This window comes from Columba livia, chromosome 2, assembly GCF_036013475.1.
Source record: "Columba livia isolate bColLiv1 breed racing homer chromosome 2, bColLiv1.pat.W.v2, whole genome shotgun sequence".
In the NCBI taxonomy this organism is placed as follows: domain Eukaryota; kingdom Metazoa; phylum Chordata; class Aves; order Columbiformes; family Columbidae; genus Columba; species Columba livia.
Genome location: NC_088603.1, coordinates 148763601 through 148782180, shown reverse-complemented (window position 1 = coordinate 148782180; position 18580 = coordinate 148763601). Strand labels below are relative to the sequence as shown.

Below are 18580 nucleotides of genomic sequence, written 5' to 3'. Positions count from 1 at the left end.
TTAGCTTAACACTATTATCTTTTCAGGAGCGAACCTTTGCTGTATGCAAAGCCTGGGTATCATAAATTACCAGTACTTGATTTCAGACAGTGCTTTCATGGTCTAAAGAAACTGCTATGGAAGAAAATGTGTTTTACTCAAAAAGCATCAGAATACTTCTTAAAACACAGTAGAGTTCCTTTCACCTTCTCCAGGATGAAAAGCAATTGGTACATTTAACAAATGGTGCGGGGCATTTACCATCTCCTGTGCTCTCTGCTGGTTTGCTCTTCCCTGGAAAGATTCCTGACATTATCAGAAAGTTAAGAGTCTCCTCTTTCACTGCAAAAGAGCTCTTAGTGACAGACCTTCAAATACCAAGTTCATGAGCAGCAAAATGATCCTGGCTCATGGCACAGGTTTCGAAAATAGATGAATTATCATTTTTTCCTTTTTGAGTCCCCTGGATTTGCATTTCTGTGTATTTAGTTAACCGATTTCTGTGGATCCATGGATCAGAAGAATAAAGAGAACACATCAGGTTTTTAAACTTTTCTCATGCAGTTGTGACATATATTTTTACTTAAGGTATGTTGTACAGTGAATGAAGTTTATGTTATGATGGATTTTCCACTCCCTTACATTCCTTATCTTTTTCGCACAATCTACTGCAGAGGAAATCCAGAGTGTTAAGCTCTACCAAATCAGAAGGATCAAGGATACACTTTTTATACAGCTCTAAATGATTTAAGGTACAAGGTATCTACAAATCATCCTGCAAACCCTTAAGCTGTGATAATCATTTTATATAACTACTGTGCTCATATTGATGCAACATTCATGCAACACATATGCATGAAAAATGGTATGTGTATGGAATAATTGCACAACTAACTTTAACTCTGGGGCAACCTAAATGGTGGATTTCTGATCCAAATCTGGGCTTCTTCATCGTTTTTTCTGTTGTTTTATGGACTCGTGGAATAATATAGGTTGGGAGTTCTTGTTGCTCAACCCACCTGCTCTAAGCAGAGCCAAACTAGACCAGCTTGCTTAGGGCCTTGCCCAGTCATGTTGTGAGTATCTTGATGGGTGAACATTTCACAGTCTGTTCTAGTGTTTGACCACCATGACAAACTGAAAAAGTTTCTCTGAATATCAAATCAGAATTTCCCTTGTTTCAGCTTGTGAATATTGAATCCCATCATCTCACTGTGTACTTCTGAGAAGAATTTGGCTACATTTTCTCTGTAGCATGAGAGACATGCAGCCCTCCAGCATTGTTTCCCTAGTCCAAAACCTAAAGAGTTATTAGAAAAACTTTGACTGACTTCACTGAGCTCTGGAGCAAACCTCCACTACAAAACTGGGATCGGGCATTCTTCTTTGGCTGTAGGAAAGATCTCAAATCAGCCACCGTACTTGTGTGGGTGAGTACAGAGGACTGAGTTGCTTCTCTTGACATTTGGAGGTATTTGGATATGACCCAGAGCTGTTTGAAAATCTTATTACTCCAGAAAGTCAGGACATTGGCTTGAGCGTATTGCCGTGCTGACATGGTCAACTGTGTTACTTCTGACCAAAGTTGTTTTGAGTCATGTTATTTTAAAGGATATTTAGGAGGAGTTGAGACTTGAATAGACCTATCCTGAGAATGGGTGTCCTCCTGTCCATACTCAGCAGTGACATAGCTGTAGCTGTCAGTGTATCCCTGGGCTCTGCTTTGCGCAAGGGTCAGATCAGCGTGGTCCCTGCTGTGGTTCACACCTTTGCTGTGTGGCTCTGGCTGCTCCCGCAGCAGGGACACCACGGCCAAATGTGCACATCACTCACTCGCTACTCACTGTAAGCAATATTGTGCCTTTTGGGGGATTTTTATGTGTGTACTGACTGTAATCCAGATCTGATAATGGCACAAGCCACTTCTGAGCCACCACTGAGGTCAAGGAGAGAGAATAACAAAACCAGACACATTTTCATTAGCCTTTTTTTTTTTTCAAAGGATGTGCACATTACTTCCTGTTTAAAACTACAGAGTTTAGCAGCAAAACACATCTCAGCCGTGTGTGGCGTGGGAGGTGTTGATGTCCCGTGCCTACAGCTGTCACTTAGACCCACTCCTGCCTTGCAACTTGCCTTCCGTCAAAGGAGCTCACAGAAATACCAGCGATGGTGCATACACTGGGGTTTGTGTGATTTATTTCTGCATCGCTGCTGTTTGTCTTGCAAAAATCCTTTTCAGTCCCAGCTGTTATTTTCAGGAACTGACAAGTAGATTTCTGTAAATGAATCAAATTTATTCTGAACATGGATTTAGCCCTTCATTAAAAGACAATGAAATTACAAGAAATACATAGCAGAACATAGAATCATAGAATCATTTTGGTTGGAAGAGACCCTCAAGGTCATCGAGTCCAACCATTAACCTAACCCTAGCAATAAACTGTGTCCCTAAGAACATTGTCTCCACATCTTTTAAACCCCTCCAGGGATGGTGACTCCACCACTTCCCTGGGCAGCCTGTTCCAACACCTGACAACCCTTTCTGTGAAGAAATTTTTCCAAATATCCAATCTAAACCTTCCCTGGTGCAACTTCAGGCCATTTCCTCTCATCCTATCGCTTGTTACTTGGGAGAAGAGACCAACCCCCTCCTTGCTCCAGCCTCCTTTCAGGTAGCTGTAGACAGTGATAAGGTCTCCCCTCAGCCTCCTTTTCTCCAGGCTGAACAGCCCCAGTTCCCTCAGCTGCTCCTCATCAGACTTGTGCTCCAGACCCCTCACCAGCTTCGTTGTCCTTCTCTGAACTCTCTCCAGCACCTCAATGTCTTTCCTGTAGTGAGGGCCCAAAACTGAACACAGGATTTCAGTATTCCACGTATCCCAGCCTGTGTGGAAGCTGTTTCTTGTCAGCATGGAGAGATTTTAAGTGAGGGAGAAAGGAAAGAGCAAGAAAAAGTTTTCAGAGAATTCTTTCTCTGTTGCTGCTCCTGTGCTCTGTGTGAGGGGACAGTGCAGCTCAGAGATTTGGGAGTGAGTGATGGAAAAGGGGCTTAAACCACTTACTGTAACTGTAAACTTGCTACCTTGACAGCAGTTCTCTGACAGGCCACATTTTGGATACTTGCTGCAGTGCAGTCTGCTGGCAATTTATAATTTGTTTACTAAATAGGGAATGTAATTGAAATGTTCCTTTTGAGTTAATGAAAATATGAAACAGCTTTCCAAAGTAGACTGAGGCCTCTAATTTAATTATCTGTAAGCCTCATAGATTAAAAGTATTCTTTCATCCATTCCTGGCAGCCTGAAGTAGGTGAATAACTGAAATTCAAAGAAAAACCTTATGAAAAGGAGACCTGTCAGATGAAAGAGCAAATGGTCAAACCATTTGTAAAAGGATTTATCTCCACTGAGATGCCCATTGTCCTTACAGCAATTAATTATACGTGAAAACTATTGAAGATTTAAAAGCTGTGATACCCATTAAAGGGGACAAGGGTCCATATCGCCTGCAGGAAAAACAAGCTGGCTCCTCTTTGAAATATTATTTGCTGCGTATCAGAGGAGTTACTTTTTGAAGGTACATGGCAAGCAGTGGCCTTAAGCACATGAGCAGTTGCTAGTAAACCAGCAGGAATAGTTGTACAAGTAGGTGCCGAGCTTGCTATGTCATTATTTGCAGAGGCAATCCTTCAGACCACAGATCTGGCCCTAAAGTGAAGCAGGAGCGCTGCCGTCCCACCTCTGCAGCCAGAGCTCAGGTGCATCCTCAGTGCGATGGGGTCTGGTGTGTCCTAACACTGCCTGAGCCGTCTGCTTTCTGCATGGAAGCACTTTAGCTCTTGCGTTAGCCAAATGCTGACGGTCAAGTCTCCACGTAGCTGCTGAAATACAGGAGCTGTTCTTGCGCACTTCTTTTTTTTGGCTTTCACATTTACATTACAACAGCGCTTCCCACCCCAGCAGAGACTGCAGAGTCCATAAGGAAACAGAGCATATAGACTGACTTTGCAGAGGAAGCCTGTGGCCAAGCAAGATGAAAACACACATCTCTGGTGTCATCCTAAGCCCGTTCATCCTGTTGTTATATACAAAATAATTCATTTTTATCCCTGCGATACATGAAATATTTTCAGAATTTGGCAAGCTAAACTGGAGAGGTGTATCTGGAAAAACATGGGGTTTGTGCTTCATGGGATGAGTATATGAAGAGCAAAGAAGTTTGTGATGCTTCACTGCACTTGGGGTTTTTTGTTATTTGTTAGAATATGTTCTCCCTTTTCAGGTTTGTACTTGAAGACTTTGATATAGAGGCATAGTGTGTCTAGGAAAGAAATTTAAAAAGTTTGCTTCTGGTATAAATATTTACAGCTTTTCATTGACTTGAATTGGAATTTCACCGGGGAATACATGCAGTGACCTCAGCTGAGATGAGCAGAGCATGGAGAGGGAACACTGGTACCTGTTGCTTAGAGTTACCTGAACAGTGCCCAGAAGACCAGCAAAAAATTGGCTGGTTCATTTTTTCGTGGTGGAACATTGAGGAGTACTGATTTTTATTTTCTCTAGTTCGTCTAGATTTGATCTAACATTTTTTACTTTGAAAAACATTCAAGTTTGAAAAGTGTTTTAGCGTGGATGTTGATTTCATTTGTCTGCGACGTAGATGGACTTTGAATTCTATGAAATTCTGGCTAAGAAGCTGTCCCTAAACATCATCTAAAATGGTACCTCTAAAACATGTATCAAATGATATTTAAATTTATTCTTACGGAAGTATTTTGTGTCGTCTTTATGATGCGTTAGATTTTAAAGCCTTTAAAACTTGAGCAAACCCTTCACTTAGCTGTCCATAAGCAGCATGTGTTTTGCTTTTGTTTTGCAATTTGCTGTTACGCTTGATACGACACTCACTTGATCTGGTTTAATTTCCAATGCTGATTTGTTCTGAATGTGCCCTGTAGGCTAATGGTATATTTTCTATTACCATTTACAGGACAGCGTGTTCTCTCTGATACTTTCCAGAAGTGCCAACTGCCTGTTGAACAGCACAGCATCGGCTGTTAAAGCCTGATCCAAATCCCAACCAAATCAGGGAACAGTAATGCAATTCAAGGTTTTTAAGGAGAAGCAATATCTTTCATTGGAACAGCTGTTACAGTTAAAAAAAAACCAAACAGACAAGCTTTCAGGCACACAAATCCTTCTTCAGGTCTGAAATAGCAGCAGTATTGCTTACACCAGAATTCTTTACCAGTGAGACAGCTATGGTCCCAGCAAGGTCTAAAAAATGTGATTAAAAGTGCGTGTTTCATGGCCTTTCTTAGTGGGGAGGGGAGGTCTTCCTAACAGGACACAGGCAAACACCACAAAATCGCAGAATCTCAGAATGGTTGGGGTTGGAAGGGACCTCTTGAGATCACCCAGTCCAACCCACCTGCTAAAGCAGGTTCACCAGAGCAGATCACACAGAAAGGTGTCCAGGTGGGTTTTGAGTGTTCCCAGAGAAGGAGACTCCACAGCCTCTCTGGGCAGCCTGTTCCCGTGCTCTGACACCCTCAAAGTAAAGAAGTTTCTCCTCATATCCAGATGGAAGCTCTTGTTTCAGTTTGTAACTCCCTGTTGCCCCTCATCCTATCGTTGGCCACCGCTGAAAGGAGTCTGGTCCCATCCTCTTGACACTCACCCTTGAGATATTTATGGCCATTGGTAAAATCCCCTCTCAGCCTTATCTTCTCCAGGCTGAACAGACCCAGCTCTCTCAGTATTTCCTCATAAGATGCTCAAGACACCTCATCATCTTTGTAGCTCTCTCTCCCCAGGATACACCCCACAGATAAAACCTACAAGGAGAGATAAGGTCACTTGTTCTTGAGAAAAAGTCTTCAATAACTTACGACTGAGACACACCTTCCCCATAGTCACCCTGCTGCTGGGAAGGACAGGGGCAAAGCCGTGGGCTTCACTGTGCAGGTGTAGCAGCAAGATTAGCACTGGAAATTATGACTCCTGATGTTTACAGCTGTCCAGCAAATAGTTGTGGGACCCGTTGGCCAAATTAGTTATATTCCCTTTCTTGTGGTACTTTTACAGGGAACAGTGTTTCCCAAAGTTTCTGAAGTCACGGCTGTCTGACCAGCCACCTAATAGCAAAACTTGTGACTGAAAATGCTCCACAGGCAGGACGGTTTTGCAGGAAAGTTGTGAGCAGCTTCACATAGTCTTTGGATTGCTTGTGGTCGTAGAACTGAAAACTAAGAAGTGACAGCGCAGTACTCTGCCTGCTTACTGCTCCAGATCATGAATCTGAACATCCTGCTTTTTCATACTAGGACAGATTTCATATTTGTCTTCCTCTTCTGGAAATCTTCAAAAGTACATACTGAAATCTTTCTAGATAAAAAACACAGGGAGGTGCTCAAAAATTAAATGTTAATATTAACTGTAACATTTATTTCTATATTCCCATGCTAGGAACTGGGGTGTTAACTGTAGTTAATAACTGTGGTATTAAGAAGGTGATGATGCTTTTTGCTCATGTGAATATTTCCATGGCACGTGGGCTGTGAGAACGCTAATTTTTGTTCTTTCTGGAGTGTGTCAATAGATCTGTTAATTATGTTACTTCTCTATTCAACCCTGTTTGAAAATGAAAGGTTGCATTTCAAGAACCTGTCACTACAAGAAAATTGAAAATAAGTACTGACACTTCTGAAGAAATTGAAAGGATGAAATATTTATGATTTTAAGTTGATTAACACAGAGATATGAGCAACCAGTGAACAAGTAATGCTGTGAACAGGAATATAATTATTGGAAGAGCTTAATTCAGGAGGAAAAAATACCTCTTAAAAATTATGCAAGCCAAAAATCTTGGTTTAAGATCTGCTTTGGACATTGGTGTTCTATTGCAAAGCTATCTTACAACTGTCTTGTGAATCCTTGTGGGACCCTCTCTTCATATAAAATGTGTTTCAAGTGCGGTTCTCCATCTGAATCCATCACTCAATGAACATCGTAGGTAAAGATCTGAACCACTATTCCTGGCCATGCCACTCCCAGCCTGGCCAGCCTTTGATTGATCCCTTTTATATGTTTCCCCACCCAGTGATGTGTCCAGTGACACATGCCCACAGCAAGCAGGCTGGCATCAGCATAGGCAACTGCGTCTCTTTGCTGGAGGAGGTTTTAAAGGAGGAATCATGTAGACAATCAGATTCTTTGGTGAATATCAGAATTTGTTTAATTCCCTTTAGTATCCAGCCAAGACATTTGGATTTAAAAGCATGGCTGTGAGGGTTACTGAGTAACAGGGCTTCTTTTTTGTTATGTGCACCAAAAGGAAAATAATAGATTTGTCTGTGAAAGAGAAGAGCTTCATTCTTGCTTGAAACTAAGACCCTTTCATATTTCCATCTATTTTAAGATACTTCCATGCTGCCAGAATAAAATAAGTAAAAAAACAGGACCCATACTTGGTCCCTATAATAGTATTTGTGTAGTGATGTGGACTACCACACGTCTAACCTGTAAAGTATAATTCCACATCTGGGTTCTGACGCCCCAGTCTTCAGACATTGTCTCTGAGTTTGAAATGCGGATGCAGATCCATCACTGAATTAATACTTCAGATTAAGCCCATGTTTAAGTTGGATCTCTTTATAAATTGACACTTGTAAAACTGGAAGAATGGTATGAAGGAAGCAGAAGCAATAAACCATGAACTGCTAAGGAAAAAAGCATCTGCTCCCAAACTACTATTTTTTACTACCTGACATTCTTTTTTAATAGCAATGATGTCACAGCTTTTTTCACTTACGAAAATAGAAGCAGCAGCAGCAGAGTCAAGCACTCAGGTTAATGTGTGAGGTACACGTGAATGGTGCACATTATAAATATACATTTATGGTGCTTTCATGCATACCACAGCTAAACAACAGCCAGCCCTGTCTCCATGTTCTTCCACTACGGCACTTACAGAGTAGCCTGTAGTACGGGAAGGCTGCAAGGAAGGCTGGAAATGGCAGTGCTAATGAGAGCAGCAGATGTCCTTGCATGTTACTCCATTCCTGCTGGGTATGAATTCAGGTGGAAGATGTCAAAACGACAAAGTAAAACTCTTTTTTGTTCATTATCTTACCCAGGCCTTGATGTGTTTATATCATCAGGCTTTGCACAATAGTAGCTTTGTCTCTTGTTGTTTCACTGAGGTTTTGCTCTTTTTTTCAGGTGCCAGGAGACAACGAGAAGCACTGGAAGCCAGTGTTAGTGGTCTTGACAGAGAAAGACCTCTTAATATATGAGAGCATGCCACGGATGAAGGAAGCTTGGTTCAGCCCTCTGCACACCTACCCCCTGCTAGCCACCAGGTACCTGTGCTTTTTTATTATGACCGCTTCAAAGAACGATGGAAACAGTTGAGTCAGACAGGAACAGGTATAGCTGGTGCACAGCTTCATATCATGCTTGAAATGTTGTGGTTTGAGAAGCAGGTTCTTCATCGATGGGCTGCTGTGCTCAACTCCTTGCTTCTCCACCATTTAAAGTTCTGGTGGAGGCAGATGGCCAGAAATGCACCAGAAGGGTTATGGACATGGTGATTTGGCCCAGATCCAGAGGCAGGAGTGTTGAAAAAAGCCAAGCTCTTGATGTCCTGGCATTTCTAACTCAGTGTGAAGACCTGGGGGCTTGGCAGGAGCACTCAGATTTCCAGTCACTCCTTCAGGCTGTAAAACATGAAATAGTTGCCCTGAGTTGGATGTGCTAGTGTGGCAGTTCTGCCCCATCAGTCTGGGGCTGTTGAGGGCTTGCACGTGTGATGGAGATACTTAATTTCAGCACAGCTTGTGTCCCTGCTCCAGAAAAAATTACTGGCTTTTCTAGCTTAAAATTGTGAGCTTGGAAGACATGTTCTTGAATCTAGGTTGGAAGTAACCATCTGTATTATTTTGAAAGTAACTATCAACACTAATTCAGAGAGAGCTTTCCCATGGTTGTCTTTATACAGTAGGAACCTTCTGTGCTTCTTGATGTGAATCTTAATCACATTTCTCTGCCAGTGTGGTCAAAGGGCTTGAGAAAGAGCTGCTGTTCCATTGTTTTGGCCTTGCTACAGGCCTCTATTATACCATTTTCAATGAGTTCTCATTCAGAAGGGCTGGTAGCACATGGCCAAAAGCAGTGACTCTTTTACTGCACTCTCATTAGTTAATTTTTGTGCTTGGTCTCCTAGTTGTCTCCTCAGATGAACTGAGATTTTGCTGCTAAATCACTATATTGTAAAAAAAAAAAATAAAATTGCACTCAGAGAATTACACTGGTGGTTGCTTTGTCCCAATCTACCTACCCATGATGGAGCTTTCAGACTTCCTGGGAAGCTGGCATCTGACTTACCCTGTGTTACCATAACATGAGGAAAGACCCCCAAGTTTGCAGCCTGTTGCATGTTGTGGCAGTGAAGATTCACAATTCTGAGTGAAACTGGGTAAGGTGTTGAAGCTGGAGGCTGGGTCCTGGTATGTCACTAAGCCTTAGAGTTTGTGGATAGTGAGCTCCCCAGCAGGAGCTGGTGCATCTCCTCCCCATAGCTTTGGGGTGTCATTGTGCATGGACCTAAGTCTTCCACCTTATAGTGGCTGGAAATCCTGCAGCACATCCCACCCTTCTGGCCCACACCTTGTCATGTGTCAAAACAGCCCTTTGGTGGGCGTCACCAGCCCCCATCATCAGTGATCGCCGATTTTCCAGATAAAATAATCTAAGCCCTCATATTGAAGGACATTGGTGCTTTGATACTTTTTCTCAGGAGTTAGATTTGATAGCAGACTGGCTTGCCAGGAAGCATCTGGGCAATGTGGTGAAATTGCTTAAATCTACATGTTATGTTATTGAGAGGGGAAAATAAAGAAAGTCATCTTGGGTTAGAGCCAAGTATTGCATGTTGGGCAGATGTGGTAATCATACCAAACTACAGAGTGTTAGTAAAGCCTCAGGTGATACATAACCTTCATGTGAGTCATTGCACTTCCAAGAAGATGCCAGTTAACTGTGGAAGATCTAGAAGAAAGCAATGCAAATGTGAGACCTAGAAAACACTATCAGCTGAGGAATACTCCATAAACCTTAGTTGTTTAATCTAGAGAAGTCCATGGAAAACATGTTAATAATTTTCAAGTATGAAGATGGGACATGAGGAGGACAGGGGAGCATGTTCTCCAGGTCCCTGCTGGATACAACAGGACATAGTGGGCTGCACTTGTGGCAGGGGACGTTCTGGGAGGGTCCTGGGAAAAACTTGGTGAGTGGGTGAGGTACTGGATTAGATTCTCTAGGGAAGGTGTCTGATCCTCATCTCTGGGGACTCTGAAGGACATGTGGCACTCAGGAGTGTGTCAGCACAATTAGCCCTGCCCTGGGAAGGGAGATGAGCCAGGTGACCTCCTGAGAACCGTTCCAGACCCATCTCTGTGATTTCTTACTAGTGTCACTGTGTATTTAACACTCAGGTAAAAAGAGAGCAGATACACCAAACCTGACATTCAGAACGGAGTCGCAATCTGATAAATACATATAAACACATGAATCCCCAAGGTGAGCAGATTACATAAATTGACAGATTCCCTAAATCATTACACCTACTGTTTTGGATTATTTTGATGAAAACCCTGCAGGATTCTACTTTTATCATCTGTCACACTGAGTACAGTTATACCAAAAAATTACACGGCGTTTGCTGTTGGTATTGACTGCTGTGTTCGTGCTCAGTCAGTGATTACCCTCCTCATGATGGTTCTTTTTAATCCCCTCTGTGCATCGATCAGTGCAATTTAGAACTTTTCACCTGGAAAGTTTGCAGACCACATGTTGTAATCTTGGCTGCTCCCATCTTTCAGATTTTTATGAGTCCTTGGGAAAACATTTTTGCTTAGCTAATGCATATTTGAAAAGCTGCTGAAACTGGAAAACCTCAGTGCCAGATACTGTACAGACTCACGCTTAATCTACCCAAGACATAATGAGCAGAGAAAATTGGAAAGTGGTAGAAGGATTACAACCTTCTTATAGTATTCTAACAGCAGAATTTCAACATGCCCTGTTTGTTGATAAGTTTGCCTTTAACCTGTAGATGCTATTAGCACCTCAGCATATTTTCCAGTCAGTCTTTCCCAGCTTTGTGCCGAATATAAGTAATGGCTCAAATAAAACTGAGATCAGGAGATGCAAGTTATTCTTTTAAACCTCTGCACTGGGAGGCACGGCAGCTGGCTCGTAGCCCTGACTCCAAGGACCTTTTTGTCATAATCTGTTTCAGTGTTTCCTTATGCCTGAATAATAGTGCCTCCCTCTAGCATAGGAATAGGGCTTAAGTAATTACATCTTTAATGTTTGCAATCAAAATGCATTATTTATTGTAGCCAGATATGAGGTGGGAAAAAAAAAAAGCAGCCTATATTGGACTCTGATTAAAGATCAGGTAAGTAGCTTTTTGTGAAGCTGAGCTCTGTAACCAGAAAGTATTAAAGTAGTTTGATAGTTAATGCCATGGAAAGTTGGAGAAGGCATTTGAACAAATGGAGAGAAGGACAGGTGGGTAGCACAGGGGTCCCTGAGCACCCCAGGAAAGGTGTATGAGGTGATGTGCATGTTCTCTGCTCGTCATCCTGGGGCACCAAGGGTGGTCTTGGCTCCCTCCATGTGGAGCTCAGATGAATGAGGGCCTGTGTGTGGGTTCCAAAGAGTACAGCCATTCCAGAGCAGGTTTCAAATGTTAATTCAGGGGTAAGGAGCAGCCTCAACATAAGAAAGGTCAGATGATCATGGCTTTCTACTGGGCAGAGCCACATGACTGTTGATGCACTTGTATCACAGCCTCTTCTGAGATAAATCTCAAATGAACAGCTGGACATTTGCTTTGAATGTCAGTGCTGGTTTTGCTGTCCTTTTTGAAGGGACCATTAGATTTTGCTGTTGTAGCAAATAATTGAAACTCTTTTCATAGCGTTAGGATGAGAAGCAGGTCCCAGTGAGTCTGACCTGGCACCAGCACTTCACGTTGGACCGTACCCAGCTTGATATCACGTTGGCAAGGAATAACACCAAAAAGGTCCCCAAACCATCAAGAGACAAGGGAGAAATTAGAGAAGATCAGCAGTGTCTCCCTGGGGGATGCCAAGAGTTGTGTTTCACAGCCACTACCTGCTCTCTATGCGCTGTGCAAACTGCCTGGATCATGACCGACCTCCTCCTGCCCTCTTGCGGCTCTGGCTGCTCCAGGGAAGAATCCTCGGGCTCCTGAGCACTCCCAGACATCTCAGAAATCTCCACAGAGCCCAGTAACCTTCAGGGACTGTGGGTGAATATTACCAGAGGTCTAGGGGGCATTTTCGGCTCTGGAGTGCAGCATGCACCACACACACACCCTCTGCAGGCAGAGCGACGGGAGGTGGGGTGAGGGGAAGCCTTCTGTGAAGTTTCTAAGACTATTCTTATGCCTTTTAAGGTGTTTTTGTGGTGTTTAGGTTAAACCATATTTTATGTAAATGAAATAGTTTGTGTGAATGCAACTTTATTAAAGCCTAGGAATCCTTTGACTTGTACCCAAAAACATCAGTGCTGACAGCTGGTACTTAAACACTGTCAAGTGCTCCCCTGTGTATTTGTCTAGTTTATGTTTAGCTGCATGATTTTCCAAAGCATGGTCTGGAGTTGTATTTTTAAGTAGGATTTTTACATAGCGAAACTCAGTTTTCAATGATGAGGGTATAATGTGAATAATAAGGCAAGCAAGAAACAATATTCATGTTGGATGTGTCCACATACTTTAATTTGTAAAATACATCTTCATCCTGTCCATATGCTGAAAAACCTAAAATGCCGGTGCTATTGAGAAAGCGTGAAGATGTAGAGTGAGGTGGATTTGATGGGAAATACAACATTGTAACCATCTGTCTGTCACGTATTCAGTATCATAAGTATTAGAAAATGTCTTTTAGCACAGCTGATGAGCACTGTTTAAAGAGAAGGGATGACCCAAGGAGAAGACGGGATAGACCTATTTTTAATTACAAACTTGATGTGATTTTCCAGGCTGCTTTCCTGCATGCCCCCTGGTAGCAGAAGGCAGCGTCAGAGCGATGTCCCTGCCTGTGCCTGGGTGACCCGCCAGGGACAGACAGCAGGAGCAATCACTGAGATTTCAGTTCCTGGTCTCCTGCCTTGGTGATCAAGATGCAGCTTCCCCTCACAGTTTGCACCTTCTCGCACCAAATGAAAGTGAATAAAAGTTTTTGGCCTGTTTGTTTGCCACTGATTCCTCAGCTGCAAAATCTGCCCAGGGTGCAGTTAGGAGGCCTCGAGTATCCAAGATGAGCAGGGCATTAGCACAGCCCTTCTGGAGGCCAAAAAGCTTTTGGTGAGGGTGGTGGTGCCTCTATGGAAAAAGCTTTCCTGGCCAGACACAGGGCAGGGCAGCTCTGCCCGGGATACTCTGCCCCTTGCCTCCTGGGACCATCGAATCAAGGCTGATTCTCCAAATCCAAAGGAACCTGAGCGTGAATGAGTCTTGCAAACCGTCTAGAGGGGTATGAAAGAGGAGTGTGTCTGTTTGGCACAATATACATCCCAAATGTCAGCACGGACTGCTAGGAGATTTGGGAAATATAGAAATTTAAATTTATATAGTCCCAAAATTGCATTCGGCCCTTTGAAGGCAACCACAAGGCTGATGTGGCCCCTGGTGAAAATGAGTTTGACGCTCCTGCCCTATGGTTAGTATTTCAATAACTGAAAAGCTAAAGTTGGGCTTTTCCTTCCCTTTCTGCCTTTCTTTCTTTTTTCCAATTAAAACATCTCTGTTTGATGGCATACTTCTACAGTGCCAGCTAACAGGCAACTGTTCTTCTAGATGCAACACAATAATTTGAGGCTGAATTAGCATTCAGTAGATTATTAGTATAATCTAATGTTTTATCCTTCAGCACAAGTATTCTACTACCATGCTACATACTTTATAGTCTCATATGAAGTATATGGTTTGCCCATAGAAAGGGAAACAGGAGACAGAAGACAGAAATAAGCTTTTCTGAAGAATTTCTCTGGTTTCATTTTGTGACCCTCCCTGGGTGTCAAAAACTGATGAACTCCTCTGGATGATTCTTTTCAGCTGAATCAGTGCCATGTACCTGAGTGAATTCTGTATTCAGTGTCCACACTTCTGCAGGAAAAAAACAAACCAAACAAAACCAAAAGGACAGCCTTAAAGAAGAACTAAATATTATGAGCTGTTGATTTTCTTACGCAAAAATATTCCCTGTGATCAGTGTTTGCCCAGATGAAAAGAGCTTTTCTGGTCACGGGAGGTCAGCTGTTGATGCCAGGCAAACCTATAATTGCAGTAAAAAGGGAGAGAATTTCAGATTTCAAATAGCTGCAGCATTTTGCATTTTACAGGTTCCTTATGGGAAAAATATGCACAAAACAGTACTCTGGCATCTGCATATTTTACAGAACTTCTTGCTTTATCTGCTTGCATTTGTTTTTGTTTGCCTGTGGGTGTTTAAGCTTTATGATAACTACAGCCTGACAGTGAGAGTCAGATACAGCTGCCTTGTCTGAGCGAGCACTTGTATCTGTGGACCCAATCTGGTCATCACAGACCAGTCAGTGATTTCTGTCAGTTCCTCATGCACAGGGATGTTTTCTACAATCCATTAGGAGATTTTGGGATGTCCCCATCATCACCGGCCTGTATGGCTGCTTCTGTACTCACTGCCTTGGACCTTCACTCTTCTGAGTGTCACTAGGAGTCACTTTAGGTCCAAATACAGAAGAGGTGTGAGTTTGCGTGCTCCCAACTCTGTGTATTTAGGAACATACGGAGCAGAGCTGTGCTCAGGTAGGGATTTGGCACAGTGCGTTGTGTCAGCATTGCAATCCACTGATGCATTTTCAAATCCACCTGCAGGTTGGTCCATTCTGGCCCAGGAAAAGGCTCACCACAGTCTGGGATGGATTTGTCTTTCGCAACCCGTACCGGTACAAGGCAAGGGATCGAAACCCATCTGTTCAGGACGGAGACCAGCCGAGACCTCTCACTGTGGACGAGGAGCATAGTGCAGGGCTGCCACAATTCTGCGGAGCTCATCACGGAAATCACCACATGTGAGTAACGCTGTGTCTCCACATGTTGGGACACTCATGGGTAGCTCAGGCTCACAGTATGTATGTTTGGGATTGGAAGGGACCTCAAAAGATCATCTAGTCCAATCCCCCTGCTGGAGCAGGAACGCCTAGGTGAGGTCGCACAGGAAGATGTCCAGACGGGTTTTGAATGTCTCCAGAGAAGGAGACTCCACAACCTCCCTGGGCAGCCTGTTCCAGTGTCTGTTACCCTCACTGAGAAGAAGTTTTTTCTCAAATTTAAGCGGAACCTCTTGTGTTCCAGCTTGATCCCATTACCCCTTGTCCTATCATTGTTTGCCACCGAGAGGAGCCTGGCTCCATCCTCATGGCACTCACCCTTTATATATTTATAAACATTAATGAGGTCCCCCCTTAGTCTCCTCTTCTCCAAACTAAAGAGCCCCAGCTCCCTCAGCCTTTCTTCATAAGGGAGGTGCTCCTTCTGTTAGAGGCTCCTTCTGCTAGAGGTGATTAATTTTAAAAAATGTGCATATTTAGGCTTCTCTGTGTTTAAAATATCATCCTCTTGGTTTCTGAGCCAGTCACCGGTGGTGTGGTACCTGTGTGTTACACAGTCACTATTAGTTTGACTTCTGGTCTTGTTTTGGCGTGTTGTTTCAGACACAAGTCAGCCATGCAGGGCGTGTGTCATGGAGGCGTGATCAACAGAGGTTTGTCCAGAAACCCACAGGGAGTTTTTCCTACAGAGGAAAGAGGCAGAGGAGGATCAGCACATTCACAAGTGCAGATTGGTCATTTATTCACCCAGCTTTGTATGCTTGAGAAGAGTGAAAACAAAACAAAACAAACAAACAAAACAGTCTAAAGCTACATTTTGACAGCAAGTCATTTCCCTCTCTGAACATCAAAGTGTCATTTTCAGCACTTCTGTACTTGTGTTGTGGTTTAACCCAAGCTAGCAATACAACCACGATAGCCACTCACTCACCCCCCTCTTCACTTCCCCAAATAAGGGGGAGAGTCAAAAGGGAAGGGAGAAATTTGGATTGAGATAAATACAGTTTAATAAAATAACCAAATACTAATACACTACTAGTAAAGATATATATAAAATAGAAATAGAATACAAAATAAAAGATACTCAACTCAAGAACTCGACCACACCGAGCAGCCAGTCCCAGGAAGCAGCCACCTGGTCCCAAACAGCCAATCGCAAAGAGAAGAAAAAGGAAAAAAGGCAAAAAGGCTCAGAGGCCTCTGCAAAATGGCAAAAGGCCGAAATAATTAAAACCCTAAACCAAACTCCCTCGGTTCCAACAAAAACGAAGAGGAGTGTGTGTGTGAGAGAGAAAGTGCCCAAGAGTGAGAGAGACCAGAAGATCTTGATTCTCCTTAAATGTGAAGCATGACACTAATGGGATGGAAGACTCTTACTGATCAGTCTGGGTGTCAGTCAGGCTCTGCCCCATCCATGCCCCCATTCCTCGATGCCTCACACCTGTGGGCAGAGCGCTCAGAATGTCCTTGGCTCTCAGACCAGAGCAATTAAAAACATTGACTCTGTGCCGGGTGTTATCTCTTGTTCTCCAACTAAGTGCAAATAATGACCGTGCTAGCTGTGAAAAAGGAAGGTTTCTAGCTGCATGAAGAAAATGGACTCATTTTCAGTCAAACCAGCACAACATGCAAAATCAGCTGCAATCAGAGTAATCAGCTGCAGATGCTCTGAAGCGACACCGAATTCGGCCAGGGAGCTGCTAGCCTGGGGTGGATCTGGGCCTGTGAGGCTGCAGCCCTCTCTTGAGAGCCCCCAGGATCTGGGAGTCCTTCCCCTGCTGGCTTACCAGTTGACAGGGCTGTCAAAGCTGAACATTATCTCCACTTTTAGCCTAAAAATGTGAGAGCAAGGGCCAAAGTACGAATATCCTCCGTGACAAAGGGCAGCTCCAATTTTGTGAGGCTGTTGGGTACAGCCACATGCTGCTGAGCATAGGGACACCTGCCTGAAGGCTGCCAGGCCCTGGGCCTCACAGGGAGCCTGGGCTGCCTTGTGAAGACCTCCGATGTGGAAACCAACCAGGGGGCTGAGTGGGAACCATCAGGAGACCATGTTCATCTCCTCAGCCCAGGGATGTGGATGCCTGGCTTTTCAAAACGAGGGCATCAGCTCCTTCCTTTATGGCGGTGCTTCTGGGTTAACCTCTCGGCAGAATGGTTCACAGGAAAGTGGTGGAAAAGAGAATTCAGGATGTGAACACCTAAACTTTCATTTTTTTAAATTTGGATCACGGCCTATGTTTCTGAGCTGAGGGGAAGATGCAGACTTTCTGCTGCAGTAGCTGTTATATACAGTTACCTGGGCCCTTTTTCAATTACCATGATATGCATGAGGACCCAAGAGTATCTTTGTCTTTGTCAAAATGCTTTAGGGAAACCCTTTACAGCTTCTAATTTTGGTGTGCGTTGCGTGCCGTGTTTATTGATTTTGGCTATGTTTGTTTGATGTAAGAAGAGTAGCTGTGATTTGGTCAAGGCTTGGCCTAAGCCTTCCTAAACATCAGTAGATCGTTTTTGTGTCAGCCCATAAATGTACACTGCAACATGAAAAACGCAGTGAATAACTGAAAGGACTGACATCAGTTTTGTTACTGCCAAGCACAACTTTAGTCTGTGTGTTTACACCATAACTAAAAAACCTTGCCTGGACCTTGCATAACAGAGTGATTTCTGTTGTCTTTCCAAATCTGCAGGTTTACAGTTAAGAGCATGATTTGCCCAGTTTTAGGATAGGCTGGTTTCCACAAGGTACTGTTGAAACAAAATGTGAATGCAGATATCTGCAGACAAATGGAATTTGTTGCTTTTAAGAATGTTACAGACTAATTTTTCTTTCCTTCTTCAGCTTGCACGTATAAAAGCCAGGAGTGTCGTTTGACCATCCATTACGAACATGGATTCTCTCTTACAACTGAACCGCAAGATGGTGCCTTCTCTAAGACAATTGCACAATATCCTTATGAAAAACTGAAAATGTCCTCAGACGATGGGATAAGGATGCTTTATCTGGACTTCGGAGGAAAGGATGGAGAAATTGTAAGTACTGCATTTAACAGGGCGATGTACATTACCATCTCTTCAGGAGTCCTTCATCCTGTGGGGAGTGGAGAAGCACTACGAGAAATTTAATTAGATGACCACTGTAGGTCCTTTCCAACTGAAATTTTCCATTCTATTCTATTCTATTCTATTCTATTCTATTCTATTCTATTCTATTCTATTCTATTCTATTCACAGCTGGGCGGTACCAGGTTGCAGTACCAGTATTCAGACACTGTGCTTTCTAGTACAGCATGACTATCTGGCTTTATAATAAGATAAGCTAAAAAGAAAGATAAAATGATAAAACCACACAGAGGGACAAAGGTTAACTTATATTTAAAAACAAATTGTTCGCTGCATAG

At 43.2% G+C, this 18580-nt stretch overlaps 1 protein-coding gene across 1 annotated transcript in view; it reads left to right on the top strand.

Annotated features, from left to right (window-relative positions):
* Positions 1 to 18580, top strand: part of SNTB1 (syntrophin beta 1) — a 116014-nt gene that overhangs the window by 93714 nt on the left and 3720 nt on the right. Inside the window, exons 4-6 of the mRNA XM_065054345.1 lie at positions 8208 to 8347; positions 14941 to 15137; positions 18022 to 18212. Coding sequence (XP_064910417.1) covers positions 8208 to 8347; positions 14941 to 15137; positions 18022 to 18212 — 528 coding nt within the window. The remainder of the gene's footprint in view (positions 1 to 8207; positions 8348 to 14940; positions 15138 to 18021; positions 18213 to 18580) is intronic.